This window comes from Mus caroli, unplaced genomic scaffold, assembly GCF_978045245.1.
Source record: "Mus caroli unplaced genomic scaffold, Mus_caroli_1 scaffold_20, whole genome shotgun sequence".
Lineage (NCBI taxonomy): Eukaryota > Metazoa > Chordata > Mammalia > Rodentia > Muridae > Mus > Mus caroli.
In genome coordinates this window covers 33,238,295-33,254,105 of record NW_028227275.1, presented here as the reverse complement: position 1 = coordinate 33,254,105, position 15,811 = coordinate 33,238,295, and the positions used below count along the sequence as shown (strand labels likewise).

The 15,811-nt window shown below is 36.7% G+C and overlaps 1 protein-coding gene across 8 annotated transcripts in view; it reads right to left on the bottom strand.

Annotated features, from left to right (window-relative positions):
* Rfx3 (regulatory factor X3) overlaps positions 1–15,811 on the bottom strand; it is a 265,021-nt gene that overhangs the window by 40,237 nt on the left and 208,973 nt on the right. For all 8 annotated transcript variants that reach the window (XM_029472432.2, XM_029472430.2, XM_085834163.1 and 5 more), the window contains 4 exons: positions 12,778–12,899; positions 10,874–10,986; positions 4,055–4,170; positions 3,445–3,599 (listed from right to left, as the gene is read on the bottom strand). In XM_029472432.2, coding sequence (XP_029328292.1) covers positions 3,445–3,599; positions 4,055–4,170; positions 10,874–10,986; positions 12,778–12,899 — 506 coding nt within the window. The remainder of the gene's footprint in view (positions 1–3,444; positions 3,600–4,054; positions 4,171–10,873; positions 10,987–12,777; positions 12,900–15,811) is intronic.

Here is a 15,811-nt window from a genome sequence, read left to right as displayed (position 1 = left end):
AGGCATCAGAACCTGGCGCCCATGCTCATATACCAGTTGTGAATAGACTTGATGGAGGATTTCTGCCCTGGACAAAACTGCAGCAAGAGTCTTGTGATCAAGACTAAGAATTTGCTTTGTAAATTTTCCATTTTGGTCCCCAAATCAACCTTATTTTATCTTGTTGGTTAAAATGAAACACAGTGCAAAGTATTATTTTTGTCTCTATGTATGATGTTTTATCATAAAGCCTATGAATTGGAGTATTTATCTGTTGAAAAGAGAACAAAATGTATAATTGTCTCAACAAAAGTTTCCGATTACTATTTGAATTTCACATGGTAGGTAGAGCTAAAGTGTAATACAATTGCTGTCACAGGAGCAATGTTACTAAGATATTACCAAGACAGCCAACCCTATTGCGGTAAAAGCCTAAAATAGGGACAGGTCCCACGACAGAACTTTAGAGTGGCCGTGAAGTGTCCAGAAGTGCCTTCAGTTATCAGTGCTAACCATGTTACAAGGGATCTGCTCACTGTGTCATTTAGTCAATGGAGCTTAAATTCCTTGGTGCCTAGGGTTACATGCTGTGGGGAATAGATTTGGGTATTTAATGTTTAAAGCACCCATAACACAAGCTAATCTCTGTAGGTTCCGTAATATCTGGTAGGTACGCAGATCTGTGGTAGACCATGGGAAAGAAGTCCTATTTTGGCCATCTGCCCCCAAGAATCTAAAGCAGGACCAAAGTCCTGGGCTTTCCTTTCTATGCTGAAGTGAGTCTGACACTCTATCTTCTGCCAAAATAGATTTTAGAGTGCATTTAGACTATTTAAATTACTCACAAGAGATATAAAATTTAACACCCCAAATAATAACCAACTGAGTCTTTGTTGTTTAGCTGGATAGTAGAGATTGAAATTGCCTAAATATTGATTAGGAAAGAATGCATACTTGAACTGGAAATTTCTTGAGAGGCAACTTAACTAGGAGAGAAAAAAGAAAGAAGCGTATCTTTCTGTCATTTCATGTCCTAGAGTCATGGAGTGCAGGTGTGAACGGAAATGAAAAGAGTGACAAGCATTAACGGCCTTTCTGAAACTCAGTACAATTTTGTTTAAGGTTCAATATGGCAATCTACATTTTACATTTGTTCTTTAATTAGTATAACAATGACTTAATTTGAAAAATTCCCCAATAACTTAATGTCATTTTAAAGCATTTCATAATGCCCTCTTTTAGACAAACTAGATGGAAGGAGATTATAATGTAAAAAAATACATTGGGCATATTAAAAAGTTTAGGTATTTACTTTTTGTTTAACTAAATGATGGGCAGCTGGAAATATAATACAGTGTTACCAGTCGAGTTCTTATTCAATAATTCACACTTAATTTCCTTTTTCCATGTTTTGGGTAAATGTATTTTAGAATATAGGCGCCTTCAGGCTGACTTTAAATTAGTATGATGTGCAGACTTTTTAGCTAAAAAAAGAAATCCCATCTGGACAGAAAATGGTAGAGTGAAGTACTAGTAGCCAAGAAATACAATTTTTAAAAATAAAATTAAGTTTCTTCTCTCTGTAGGGATTCATATAAAATCAGAATTGTGCAGACTGATTCTGACAGCTTCTAAAGACTCATAAATGGATGGTTTGGTATTTAAAAATCTATTCCAAAGCCGAGCTGCCTCAGCCTGCTCAAGATCAGCATTAAAATGCACCTCACCCAGCAACAGCTATCTACATTGTATTTTAAGCATTACATTGTTGAGCCTTACTGTAAAATGGAAATTGAATTCCCCAAATTTCTTTTGTAGAGTAGTACATTGATATATCTTGTAATTTCAGAGAAATAAAACGATTTCATTTTTGGGTGAGTTGTAGAGACAAATTCTTTGATAGAATAACAAGTTTTTCTAATCACATTTTTCAAAAGACAAAGGGCAAGTGTATCATATACTTAATTCTAAGGTTTAAACTAAAATTGATCAATAACTTAAATTTGGGAACTGCTAAATTCCTAAGATGCTAAGATAAAAGCACACAGTTTCTGAATTGTTTAATGAATATTGATGCTACTGACTTGCCTCGAAAAGCAAAGCACTCGCTAACATCCCTTCTTGTATCTCATGAGAGAAACTGTATGTTGGTAGCCAGATGTCATAGGCTAATGAGCTAGCCTATGCAACATCTTTTAAACATCTCTAGAGATTAACACTTGGAGCACAGCAGGCAGGAGAGTAGGGGAAAAAAAAATCAAATTCTAGAACAAAAACCAGTAGAAATTGACACAGTGAAATTTTCTATGACAATATCAATTTCTATCAAACTTTTAGTCAGGTAACCTGGTGTGTTTAGTATGAAACACATTAGTAATTTATAAAGTGTTAAGATAATGCCAGTGGGATTTCCTTGTGTTTTTTTGTTTGTTTGTTTGTTTTTTTACTTTCTCCTCCATATATTAATGTATATTGACTGGCACAATTTATAAATGTGTATAAGCATCTCTTTTTAAGGTAGTGAATGTGTAAAAGAATTTACACCTTTCACTGGGTCTTTGCCTTTGTAAATATAAACACACAAATGGTAACATCTTCCGTTTTCCTTCCACTAAAGCCTATTTCTATATTTTCCACAATAACATAACAAATAATTGGTGAATAGCATATTTAATGTACATAGCTGCCAATGTCATGAGCAAAAAGACTGCTTTTATTTTATTAATGTCAGAGTGGAAAGAATCCCATTTCTTTAAAAGTTCAGGTCACTAGTAAGGCTCATTGAATGTAGGTAGTATAACAGTGCCAACTACTTCTAACAATATGTGTAGTAGCATTTACATCTACAATTACAGAACTCTCTGCTTGTTACAACGTGATTACTGAAAAAGTTATGAGTGATGTACGCAGTTTCCAGTCACTTCATGGTGGGTGCACTGCTTGTGCAGTTATTATTTTTTCCTCAAATCCTAGTCAACCATGAGCGTTAATGGAAACTGAGTTTGTAGTTCTGAAGATGACACAGGTGAGAGAGTATGCTTTTATACAGGATTTGAACTCTACTTGAAACCACAATCAACTCTTTTCAAATTCTAGGCAACAATGAAAGGGAATGGTCTGCAATTAGAGGTCTGAATATTTTTTGGCTATATGCAGAGGACTTTAGTCTTGAGTAGAATAATTCTGCATGGTTGACTAGTGTTCTTGCAATTAGTTTATTAAAGGTGTCATAACTGTAGTTTATCTTTTAAAAATAATACTGGAAAAGATGGAAGACAGGTCAGTTCCCCTTCACTGCAATGTCACTCTAAGCTTCTTACATGCAATATTGCTATGCTGTATGGTTTTTATTTGACAAATTTAAATAAAATTAGGATCACTCCTGATTGCAACATCAATCCCCAAAATTTCTTGGGTGGTATGTATGAGAACAAAAGCATCCGTAGTTGTCTCCATTTGACTTACTAGGAATGGGTCTAAGGACGTCGGGGATGAGAATCTCCACCAAAGCCTGGTACATCCCATGGTCACAGTTACACATCCATTTCAGGATAGACTCATGTTTGCACAGAGTTATCAGCTTTGCTTTCGGAAGTCGACTTTCTATTTCACTCAGATTGCTGGTGTGAATAAATGTTGCAAATGAATAGATGGCAAATGAGGATAAAACAGAAAATGGACTTTAAAAATAATTTATCAAATATTACTGAGGTTAGAACTATACCATCATTGCACTGGTGTCATATGGCTGGATATATATGGATGTATATATACAAACGCACCCCCAGGGCTACTTATGTACATTAATATTTTCTTATGGTCTGAGAGGCAGCTAGGATAGTAGTCCACTAGCATGACATTGAGCTAATAGTCCCCAAATCAATAAGATGGGAGCCACACACACTAAAATCTCAGGAGAGCAGTCTGTAGTTTATTCTTAGATTTGGTCAAAGTGTCAATCTACTCAGTGTTATCAGGTGAAGTTCACAACTGGTATACATACACATCTCTAGCTCATTAGCAGTGACATCTACTTCATCATGAAAATAAATCAGAAAGGCATATTGATTCTGACCTTGATTCCGTAATGGTAGTGCCGTCAGTTGGAGTAGATGGGGAATAGCGCCAGAATGTTTGCCACAGTTTTTCTATCAGGCTAAACTGAAGATTCACAACAACGTCCAATATTGCCTAGAAACAAAAGGACCAAACCATAATACTTCCTTTACTTCTCCTGGTCTTTTACTTTACCATAAGCTTTTTTCTGCTAAGGTGGCTATATTTCCTACGTGATATAAATCATCCCATATGTATTTGACCCTTTTCAGGACTGTGATTTACTGCAGTGATTTACACTATCCACAGTGATTTACTATCCACATTTGTCTAGTGAACCTTAGAAATCTGGCCACTCCAAAAAGCAATGTCTAATGACAAAAAGCATCAAAGACACACTGCATATTCAAGACTTTGCTAGATACAAAGGACAGACAATACCTAACTAGCTATTACATTAATTACATATTGAAATGACAACATATTGCATTTTGGAGATATAGTAAAACAATATAAAAATCAAGTAATAATTTGGTCAATCATTTACATTCTGAAATACTAACAGCATTATATTCCAATGTTTCAGTAACAGAAGAACTAAAAATAAGGAGTGATGATTTGCCTGTATAGTGTGTTCTTGTTGACATGAAAACAGATTAAAATTTAAATACTCCAAAACAAAAGCGCAAACACTCCCTCCTAATGTTTACATTGCTCCCATGCTGAAACAACACACTGTATAATCAGGTTGTTTGGTGGTTTGTGTGGTGTCTCCCAGTATTCTTGGGCATTTGAATATTTAGTCCTCAATTGGCAGCACTATTTAGGGAAGCTTAGGAGGTGTGGCCTTCCTAGAGGACACATGTCACTGAAGGCAGGCTTTCAGACTTTAAAGACTTGTGCTGTTTCAAGTTCTCTGTGTTCTGTGCTCATGATTCTAGATATGAACCTTTATCTTCTTGTTCATGCTGCCCCGCCTCTGCTAGCTGCCATGTCTCCCTGCCATGACAGTCCCCTTGGAGACCATAAACCAAATAAATTCTTCTCTAAGTTTCTAAGTCATGGTGTTCTATTGCATCAATAGAAAAACAAACAAACAAACAAACAAACAAACAAACAAACAAACCCAGTTAAGTAATCAACTGGATTTAAAAGTTAATATTTTGTTCTTATTATTTTCATTTTCGGTGATGCAAATTGAATCTCAAATATAGAAAAGATGATACAAGCATCGATAAATGGTTTATGTATTGTATTCCTTTAATGCCGTGTAACATTTCAAAGGCTTGGGAAAAGAAGTGAAAATTAATAATCTGTTTATAATCTTCATATTCTATTTTTAAATGACAAGATATAACATTAAAAACCTATTAAATGTGAAAGTAATTAATATCTTATCTTGCTTCCATGTTACATTCCATATCTAATCCAAGGTAATGTAATCAGGACATTCCACACAAACATGCCCACAGGCTAACCTGATCTAAATAATCCCTCATTGAGACTCTCATCCAGGATCATTCTAGAGAACTTGACAAGTTGACAGCTGAAACTGTTACACACACACACACACACACACACACACACACACACCCCACTGCCTACTCCAGACCAGGAAGGACAAAGTATTCCAAACATCTGTGTTCTTAGGTGGATAACCACTGGCCATCCAAGAAAGCAGAGGTTAAGAGTGATCAGATACTCAAGTGTGGAAGATGGGGGATAAGGTTGAGCTAAGTCTTCCAAGGCTGTGGATCATGGGTCCTCACCAGGTAGAGGTAACATAAACAGGAGTCAAGAGGCCTCCATGCACTGACACCTTTCTGAGATGAAAAGGGATATCCACAGAGCTATATTTGGCTACATAATAACTTTTAGTCCCCCCGAGAGCATACAATTTTACTTATACTCCTTTATATATATAATCAGCTTTAATTATGGTTTTCTAACTGTGGGGTCCTTGCCTTGAGTTTTAATTCAAATTTAGCTTCTAGAACTATTTTCTAGGTGTATCAACTTTCTGTTTTCTTCTATTGATGATGTTAGTAACTGTAATTTCCTCTACTAACTTTAGATGAACACACTTAATTTCATTCTGCCACTGAAACCACTTTGTAATAGAACCTTCAGATAACAACAAACATGAAGTCAAAGAAAATTTAATTCTGTGATTATGCTGAATGTTAAAAGGCTGAAGTGTAAGCAGTGTGAGTCAGTAAAATGGGTTTGGTCCCATCAATAACTGAGAACTAAGAAGAATCCCATCAGGATCTATGAAAGTGCCCAGAAGGCAGAGAAAATGGGGATAACCTAGGGCCCATCTGAGTTTTTAGGAAAAAGTAAACTGTAACATCATAAAAATTCTAGCATATGTGTCATGTGTGATGCTCGGGCCTTGAAGAATATGCTAGAGAACACGCTCAGGCTAACTCAGACATAAAGCATGGGTGCAGGAGACATGTTCTGAGACCTAGCAGGGAATGCTATACATTGTCACATAGTGAAAATGAAGTAATCTAATTATAAAACCTTCAGTAAGATTAAAAAAAAAAAAACACAAAAGGCCTGCTCTGAAAACAAAGTAAACATATGGAAAAATCAAAACCTCCAGAAGGAAATTCTTACAACTGCAGCTTAGGCCATATTCCATGAGATATCTTTAAAAATACTTTGATAAACATATTACAAGAATTCCAAATAGCATAATAATTCTTTCTTAAAAATAAATCATAGAAAATATGAAGTGAAATATGGCAAAAATTCGGTGTATCATAAATCTAGTATGCTCTAATTACTCTCCAATGACCTTGGAAATGGTAACAACACCAGCCTCATCCAAGGCAGCTTTGTAAGTGACTAAACTATGATTATTTTCCAAATATTTAGGCAAGCAGAAATTAAAATAGTCTATATTCTACTGGTTTAGGGCAAATGACTACAGGATTCAATCTGAGATCCAGGCAGCTTTATTTAAAATTTTAAAATGTAATAGAAAATAAAATTAGAATTTTGTTTTCTAAGTCCACCACTCTGTTCCATGAGAGATGGCATGAGCATTGATAACTTAGAAACAAGCAGGGTATATTGTGTGGACTGTTATATCCTACACAGATAAATGATGAGAGCCCCTATGTCATCATATGTGTATTTATTCATTACAACAAGAATTTTCATGAAAATTTTATAATCTAAAGACTATTTCAATCTTTTTGGAGGAGTCTGTTGCTTAGAATGATCTCACTGTACCCTCTTTAGCAATGTAAATAATTATACTCCAATTTATACGCCGAATAAATATGAGTCACTCAAAAACTCTTGAATTATATTTTTATAAGCTAAGCTACTTACAGTCAGTTTAATCTGAATACAGATAACTGAGGAGTTGTTTAAAGAATCTTCAAATCATTTTCACTGAATACAATAGTTGTAAAATTTTCTCACATATATAAAAATGATGTAGAAACACCCCAATACTCAAAGAACTCTCAATGGGAGATGAATACCAGCCGGCTTATATCATGCCAGAGTGTTGGAGATAAATAAGGTGAGATAGAGAAGACTCAATTCAGCAAAATGTTGATAAGAAGAGGACTCTTCCTAGAATGTCACTAACCTAGCATCTCTGACAAGCACTTGGGTTCACTCAAGCAATCTATTTCTTGACCATGATGGGGGAAAATCTATACATGCTTTAAGCTGAAACTTATCCTTCACTGTCAACCTTCAGGAGGGATTGACTAGAAACCACAGGCTACTCTGTAATTTGCAGGCAGATCTTACAAATCTACTAGGATAAAGCTACTTAAAATTTAAAACCACTTAAGAGACCTCCTTTCTACCAGGTGAATTCAAGATACACTGATGTCCTGGAATGGAGAAAGCCCTCCTCCTAGACAATGACACAGATCTGATGAGTGAGAGAGCAGGAGTAGAGTTATAAAACACCAAGAAAATCCTAAGTAACCCTCAAACAATCTATGTGTGTTTTAAGCAAAATTTCCTATTTCACCATTCACTGTCAACACATAGAAGGATTTTCTAGAAATCACTGGGTAATCCTTAAATTGCAGGCACATCACAAATTCGCCTAAGATAAAGAGACTTGCATTCTAAAGTCAGTCTAAAGAATCCACGCCCACAAGAGAAGACCAAAAGCACTTATTAAATATTTTTACATTGTTTTTAGTAGAACCACACATTTGTGATATTCAAAAGGGTTCACTGAAAAACTGACTCTCCTAAACATGATGTTGCAAAGTTCTTCATTAGTTACTTCTTCATTACTGTGATGAAACACCATGATCAAGACACTTTACAAAAGAAAGTTCATTTGGGCTTATGGTTCCAGAGGGTTAGAGCCCATAATAGTGGAACAAAGGCATGGTGGCAGGAGCAATAAGAAAAGGGCTCATTTTGAATTGCCCGCACAAAACAAAAAGAGCAAACAAAAAATAGTGGGGGCCTTTGAACTCTTAAGGCCCATCTCCAGTGACATACATTCCCCAAGAAGACTCCAGCTCCTAAGCTTCCCCAAATAGCAGCACTAACTGGGACAAAGGATTCAAATACAAGAGTACGGGGCACATCACTCAAACTATATTCACTTTCTGACCCTCATATTAGCACAGCCATATCATAAAGCAAAATACATTTAGTTGAATTTTTAAAGTTCTCACAGTTTTTCAGTCACAACATTGCTCAAAAGTTCAAGCCCAGAGTTTCTTCTGAGATTCAAAGCAATCTCTTAATTGTAATCCCATGTAAAATCAAAATCACACACTTCTAACATATAAGGGCACAGAATATATATCACTATTCTAAGAGGAAAAATGGGCAATAGCAAGATGATACTGTATCAAAACATGACTGAAAAAAAGGCAGGGCAAACATCAAACTCTCTGATGTCACTAACTGATGTCAATAGGCTTAGATATCTTTGCACCTCCAACTCTATTGCTTGTGTCCTCTCTTGAGCTGGTTCCACATCTCAAGTGCAGCTCTCCTTGGCAGGTGTCTCATGAACCTGCCATGTCCAACATTTTAGGGTGTCCACTATAAGGCACCGTTCGTTTATAGTTTCAAACAATGGCCTTTCAGGTCCCTTCCCTCTCGGAACTTCTAGGTAGGGACTGCCTCATTTACTTGGCCTCATCAGCTCTGTGAAAACAGAGTAAGATTCCACAACTTCTTCATCTTTCATGACATCACAAGCCATCCCCACACAGCCAACACTGAAAAGTTAGGCTGCTGGCTCAGGATATACCCTGACCCCTTGATTTGCATTGGCAGCAGCTTTTGACTGAGGTTGCTTTCCAGGAGCCCAAGAAAACACCTTATGCTTTCTGGACAAGTTGTAGCTTAGCTGGATGAGATCTTGCTCTGAGAGCACCTTCCCTTTATTGGATTGTAGATCTGACTATCCTAAAGGGTGGAATCTCCTTAATAATTGCAGTCTCTCTGTACAAGCCTTGTCAACAACACTAAGCTTATTAGTATTCTTTGGTCTCTGCATTTTATATTTCTTTCTGCACCTTTTGTTCTTTCTCATTGTTGACCTGTTAGGAGTGATTACAAGTAAATACGAGATTCAGTTGATATTGTGATGTGTTGCAATCTCCTCTGCTAATAAAGTAAGTTCCTTACTTTTAAATTTAGCCTCAGGCAAGTTCTTAGGGCACGGGCAGAAAGCAGCCAATTCTTTGCCTAAATATCACAGAACAATCTATAGTTCGCTTGCTAATATTGTCACACTCTGAAACCTCTTTAGCTAGGCCTGACAGTCCACACAGCTCTCAGCGCTGCTGTCCTCCCGGCTTTTACTACATTGGCCCCATTATGTCTTATTTGCACCTTTTCACCAGTTTTCTTACCCAAAGTTCCATAGTTTTCATGTTCTTCCAGAAAACAACATGGTCAACAGGGCATTCTTCCCAGCAATGCCCTACTCTCTGGAATCAATTTCTGTATTAGTTACTTTTCTGTTGTGATTAAACACCACAATCAAGACAACTTATAGAAGAAAGAGTTTATTTGGGAGAGTGGTTCCAGATGATTAATCCCATAGTATGGAATCAGGAGTAGAAAGTGAAGGGTTCACAACTTGAACCATAGTCACAAAGCAGAAGGCACAAACTTGAAATGGCACAAATAGTTAAACTCTCCAAGCCCACAGGTAGTGACATACGAATAAGGCCACAATTTCTAGGATTCCCTAAAACACCACTGCCCACTCGGACAAAGTGTTTAAGTACCCAAGAGTATGGAGTGATTTAAACCACCTCAGATATTATTAACATTTTCTTATTCTTTCTTATGGAGATATTTATGTAAGGTCTCTTTCACTCAAAGGCCAACATGTCTTATGAGTATTCTGCATTTTTCCTTTTGCTTTAATATTAAACCCTAGAGCTCACCTCATTTTAGATAATTTATTGTTTTCAATCCTATCAGCATATAATAATTTGACATACAGATTATAGTAGACTTATTGAAGCTATAAGCAATCTCTTTGATCAAAAGAATAATGCAATATACCTTTGTACATTTGATGTGTTACCCATATGTAAGTATTTCTGTAGGACAGAGACCGAGAAGTAGAATTGCTGTAGTAAGAGATATAATGATCAGTTTTAGAGAATAAAATGGGTTCTAACTCTCACTCACCCTTCACTTTCCACTGAGACAAGAAAGAAGAAGGATTTTTATTAGTGTTCAAAGAAATGCTCAAAACAGCTAGTATGACTACTCTGTTCTCTAGGGAAACAAACTTGATTATTTTGTCTTAACAAGTTATGTGGCAAAACTTAGCATGTGCCCAGACTACACTTCAAAGTCTTACCTCACAGTGCTCTCGATAAAGACTCTGCAGTGACTTGATATCCTCAAAGGTAGTACCATCTGGCAGGGAAGAGATTTCAACTTCTCCAAACTCTGGAAGTGCTCGAGATGCATCTGTTACCATGACAACACAACAGAAAAAAAGCTATTGTGGATGGTGTCAATTACAGATTAATGAGGGAAATTTTCAGAAGACTAAAAGGAAAGAAAATGCGGAGACCAGAGGGCCAAAGATCACTGACTTTCAAGCTAATATTTTCTAGCCAGACTTAGAAACATTTTCAGCATATGATGGAAGAATGAATGGAGTATACTTGTGAATTTTGTATTAACTAAGCTTTACACTAATTAAAATGGGTATTGTATAGGCTCTTGGGGAAAAAAAAACCACCTGAGCTTGCCAGTAGGAATTTTAGTTATTTTTATTATTATGCTATCAAACTACATAAAAATAAACATAGCCTTAAACTTATTATGTTCATCTTTTAAATAATCATAAGATGAAAGCTATAAAACTAAACAGCCCAAAGTACAAAAATAGCATTAAATTAAGAACATTAATTTGATGTGATGGATGATACTATCCTGTAACCAAATTATGTCTCACAACATGAACATGGTGTCGATGACTGTAGCACAAGTCTCTTGAGGATTACGTTTACACCAGCCTCTGCTTTCTGGTGGCTATCTTCCCCAACACACTTCTGTATTCAAATCACTAGGACACTTGCTGTTGCTCATTTAGCCCTCTCTTGATGACACTGTAATTTACAAGCACATACTCTTTCTCTTTTCTCATTAGCCCTAGACAATTGGAAATATACTTGGTATGTTCTTTACCATAAATTCAAAATTAAATGAAGAATGGTATTCATTTATAAGCTCTAGGAAATAAATATAAAATGTTTTACATTCTTTGAATAGAAAAGCTGAATTATAACTACAAAATAAAAAAGTAATATTGTTTAAAGCTCAATGGTCAAATATAGCTGAGCACTTTGGTTTATAAAATGCTTCCTTAACAGTTTCAAGCTCAGAAGTTTTCTAACCTGTAAGTCTATTCCAGCTATTTCTGTTGGCAATTCACATACACACACACCATGCGCACTTGCACACACACACACACACACACACACACACACACACAGGCACATACATGCACGCAGACACACATGCATACATACAAAGACACGCATGCACACATACATACATACAGACACATATACAAACACACACAGACACACATATGTGCACACAGATACACAAACACATACACACACACACACATGTATACACATACACTCTGAAAGCAACTCTTTATATTGACCCAGTGTTTGGAGATTATGTATTCTCATCTACGTAATAGCTGCCAATTGAACTTCCACTTTTGTTCCTTGGGCTCTAGCATAAATATTCAAATGTTCAAGTTCTACTTGTAAACACTTTCGGGAACAAGAAATGTATATTATTTCTATAAAATTATAAACATAGGAAGCACTGCAATTAATTTAAAAAGAATAAAATATTTCAACTTTATAACTTTTTGAATTTAACATATGGATATGCAACTTTGTGTGCAGGAAATGAGAATTCTTTTGGATTTGACATTACTTCTGAAGTACACAACATGATTTTGATCACAAAAGCCAACTGTAATATAAACTCTTGAAAACACTTGATTTCAACACACTGAGATTTTTAAGGCAGATGCATTCAAGATTCCATATAGCTTAATATTTCAAAAGAGATGAACCAGAGCTCTCATTTGACGTCATAGTTTCAGCACCGAATCACCTCCCCCTTTATGTGGAGTTAACATCTGACAACATTCTACTTGGAAAAGAGACGACTATTTTTCTCTTCAAAATCCTAAAAGCAACTAATACGCATTACACCTTAACATACCTAAAAACTGTTGATGATGTTGACTTTGGGCAATTACAGTTTGCTCAACAGATGTGCCTGTCTGTTGGCCACTTCCTGTGAAACCATCTGCAACCCCATCCACTTTCTGCATAGGCTTGTACCTAAAAATATTAGATGGGAAACAAACAAACAAACAAACCAAATTATTCCTTGCTTTATTACACTACCCAATCTTTTAAGGCGTTCAGTTTTAATCTAGTTCTGCTAATGTCCAGATACTTGCTGAATGTTTCTTCTTGATACACTCATGAAGTTCTGTGTAGACATTTTTTCCAATTGTGAAATGAAAAAGGGAAGGGCAATCAGAAATAAAGTCATTTGTGAAAGTCCAGAAATTGATGTAAGAATGAAATAATTGTGAGATATTTCTTTGACAGCAGAGGCAAAGGTGTTTGTGTAGTTGTGGTACCTATTGTGAACATAATTTGTAGCGGCCATTGGCTCCAGGTAAAACATATAAATCCATTGGAACTTCATTCTAAACCAAGATCAAAGAGTTTGCAAAGAAATGTCAATGGAGGCTTTCAGTTAATAGACTTAAAATAAGACCCACCTAAAATCTTATGATACTGCTTTTCATATTTCCTAAAGTCTCGTATGCATCTCAGCACATTCATCTCCCTTGATTCTTATCAACAGCTGCACATACAAAGGCCAGAAGCTTCAGTATGCAACAAAACAAGAAGTCATCTATACACCTAGTTTACCTAATTAGATGTTAGAGGACGTGGGGTAGGGTTTAGCTCTCAGTGTTAGGACACTTGACTAGCAAACACAAGGCCCTGGGTTTCCCCCTAAGACCAGGGAAAATTATCATATGCATAAAAAGTAATCAAAGTCAGAAAACTTTTAGGTTCTACTTCCAAACTTTATGTACATTCTTTGCTAATAAAATAGACAAAATGTGCTACAAATGAGGCCAAACATTACATCAGTATCCTACCAGCACTATACCATCACCACACCATCCTTACTACCATCAGCACCACCATCATTACCATTACTACCAGCACCACCAGTAGCAGCACCATTGCCACCATCACAAGCATTACACCATCAGCACCAGCATCAGCACCACCATCAGCAGCATCACTACTACCACCAGTATAAGCACCACCAGCAAAAATATCACCATACACCATAAAGCATGCCATCCTTACCATCAGCACTATTAGCATCACTACCATCACCAACATCAGCACTCCCACACCACCACAAGCATCACTATCATCAGTACTCCCACACCACCACAAGCATCACCACCATCACCAACATCAGCACTCCCACACCACCACAAGCATCACTATCATCAGTACTCCCACACCACCACAAGCATCACCGCCATCACCAACATCAGTACTCCCACACCACCACAAGCATCACCGCCATCACCAACATCAGCACTCCCACACCACCACAAGCATCACCACCATCACCACCATCAGCACTCTCACACCACCACAAGCATCACCACCATCACCACCATCAGCACTCTCACACCACCACAAGCATCACTATCATCAGTACTCCCACACCACCACAGGCATCACCACCATCACCAACATCAGCACTCCCACACCACCACAAGCATTAGCATGAGCCTCCAGGAGCCTCTGCAAATCTCCCCAGACAAACAAGCACAGACTATATATGCAGTAGGTATGTATTTTTTCTTTTAATCAGAATGTACTTTTCTTCATTTCCCATATTAAACACACACACACACACACACACACACACACACACACACACACACACACGCACAAATAAAAACCTGTGACTAACCTAGTTAATCTGCATATATGTAATGTTGTGGGTATGTAGTTTGGTGTTCTTGTGAGATTCCTAATAGTGTGAGTCACATCTGTCTCTGAGTCTTTTGCCTATCTTTGAGACACTTTTCCTCTTCCTGGATTGCCTCAACCAGCTTTGATGTGAATATGTGTCTGGTCTTCTTGTAGCTATTTCAAATCACCTTCTTTTTGTTCTACACAGCACTGGGTCTTACTGACATGAATAGGAAGAGTAGATGAAACTTAACCTAAAAAGAAACAATTGCTATTACTCTTAGATTGCACATTTCCCAAGGATACATGCTATATACAGCAGTCTACCTTCACAAAGGGTTCAGCAAATCTTACACTTAAAAGCAAAATTATTTGCTCCCTTGGAAAGACAGAGCTTGCCAATATCATAGGCAGTGGAAGACTCTAAAAGAAAGGGGTATTACATCTTAAAATTTGTAATCAAACCACAAATGAATTACAATTAACACACGATTGTGTAATGATAATACTATTGAGTTAGAAGGACTAATTAGGTGTAAATATTATGTGGGAGATATAAAACACCTGAAAAGAAGCTTATGGGAGGAAAAGAGCTATACAAAACCATTCTAAAAATACTTTTGAGTCAATACTCAGAAAAAAAAGAGAAAATCCAGAAAATATAGAACTAGGAAATGAACATTTTCATTATAATTACAACAGTAACAACAGCAGTGGGTTGGAAGACAGGTAACACTGTCTTTTGTGTACTTAGCTTTGATAGCAATACAAATTGTATAAGCTAGAAATTTTTGAGCCTTAGGTTGAAAGGTTTGAGGACAAATTCTGGGAGGGGTTTGTGTCAGTAATGAATGGAAGATGGCTCATGGCCAAGAGGGCTAGTGTGAGCAAGGACACATGAAAGAGCTCTTCTGAAGCACTAACTTTTGCTCTCTATGCTGTGTGCAAGGCAACAACCACACTGTCACATAGTCATTGTATTACAGTTTAGCATTTAGTCAGTCCTTGGAAGATATCTTCAAAGTTGAAAATTTTTGGATTCAGGAAGTCCAGATGTTCATTCTCTTGATTCTAAGGGAATATAGGATCAATTAATTTAGCTGTCTGGGTTTCCCCAAAGCAGGAGCACCAAGACATTCACACTCAACAGAGCCTAAACAAAGACTTATAATTGCTGATTCTTACTTGAAGAGATGGCTAAAGATGATATATACAGGTCATTATAA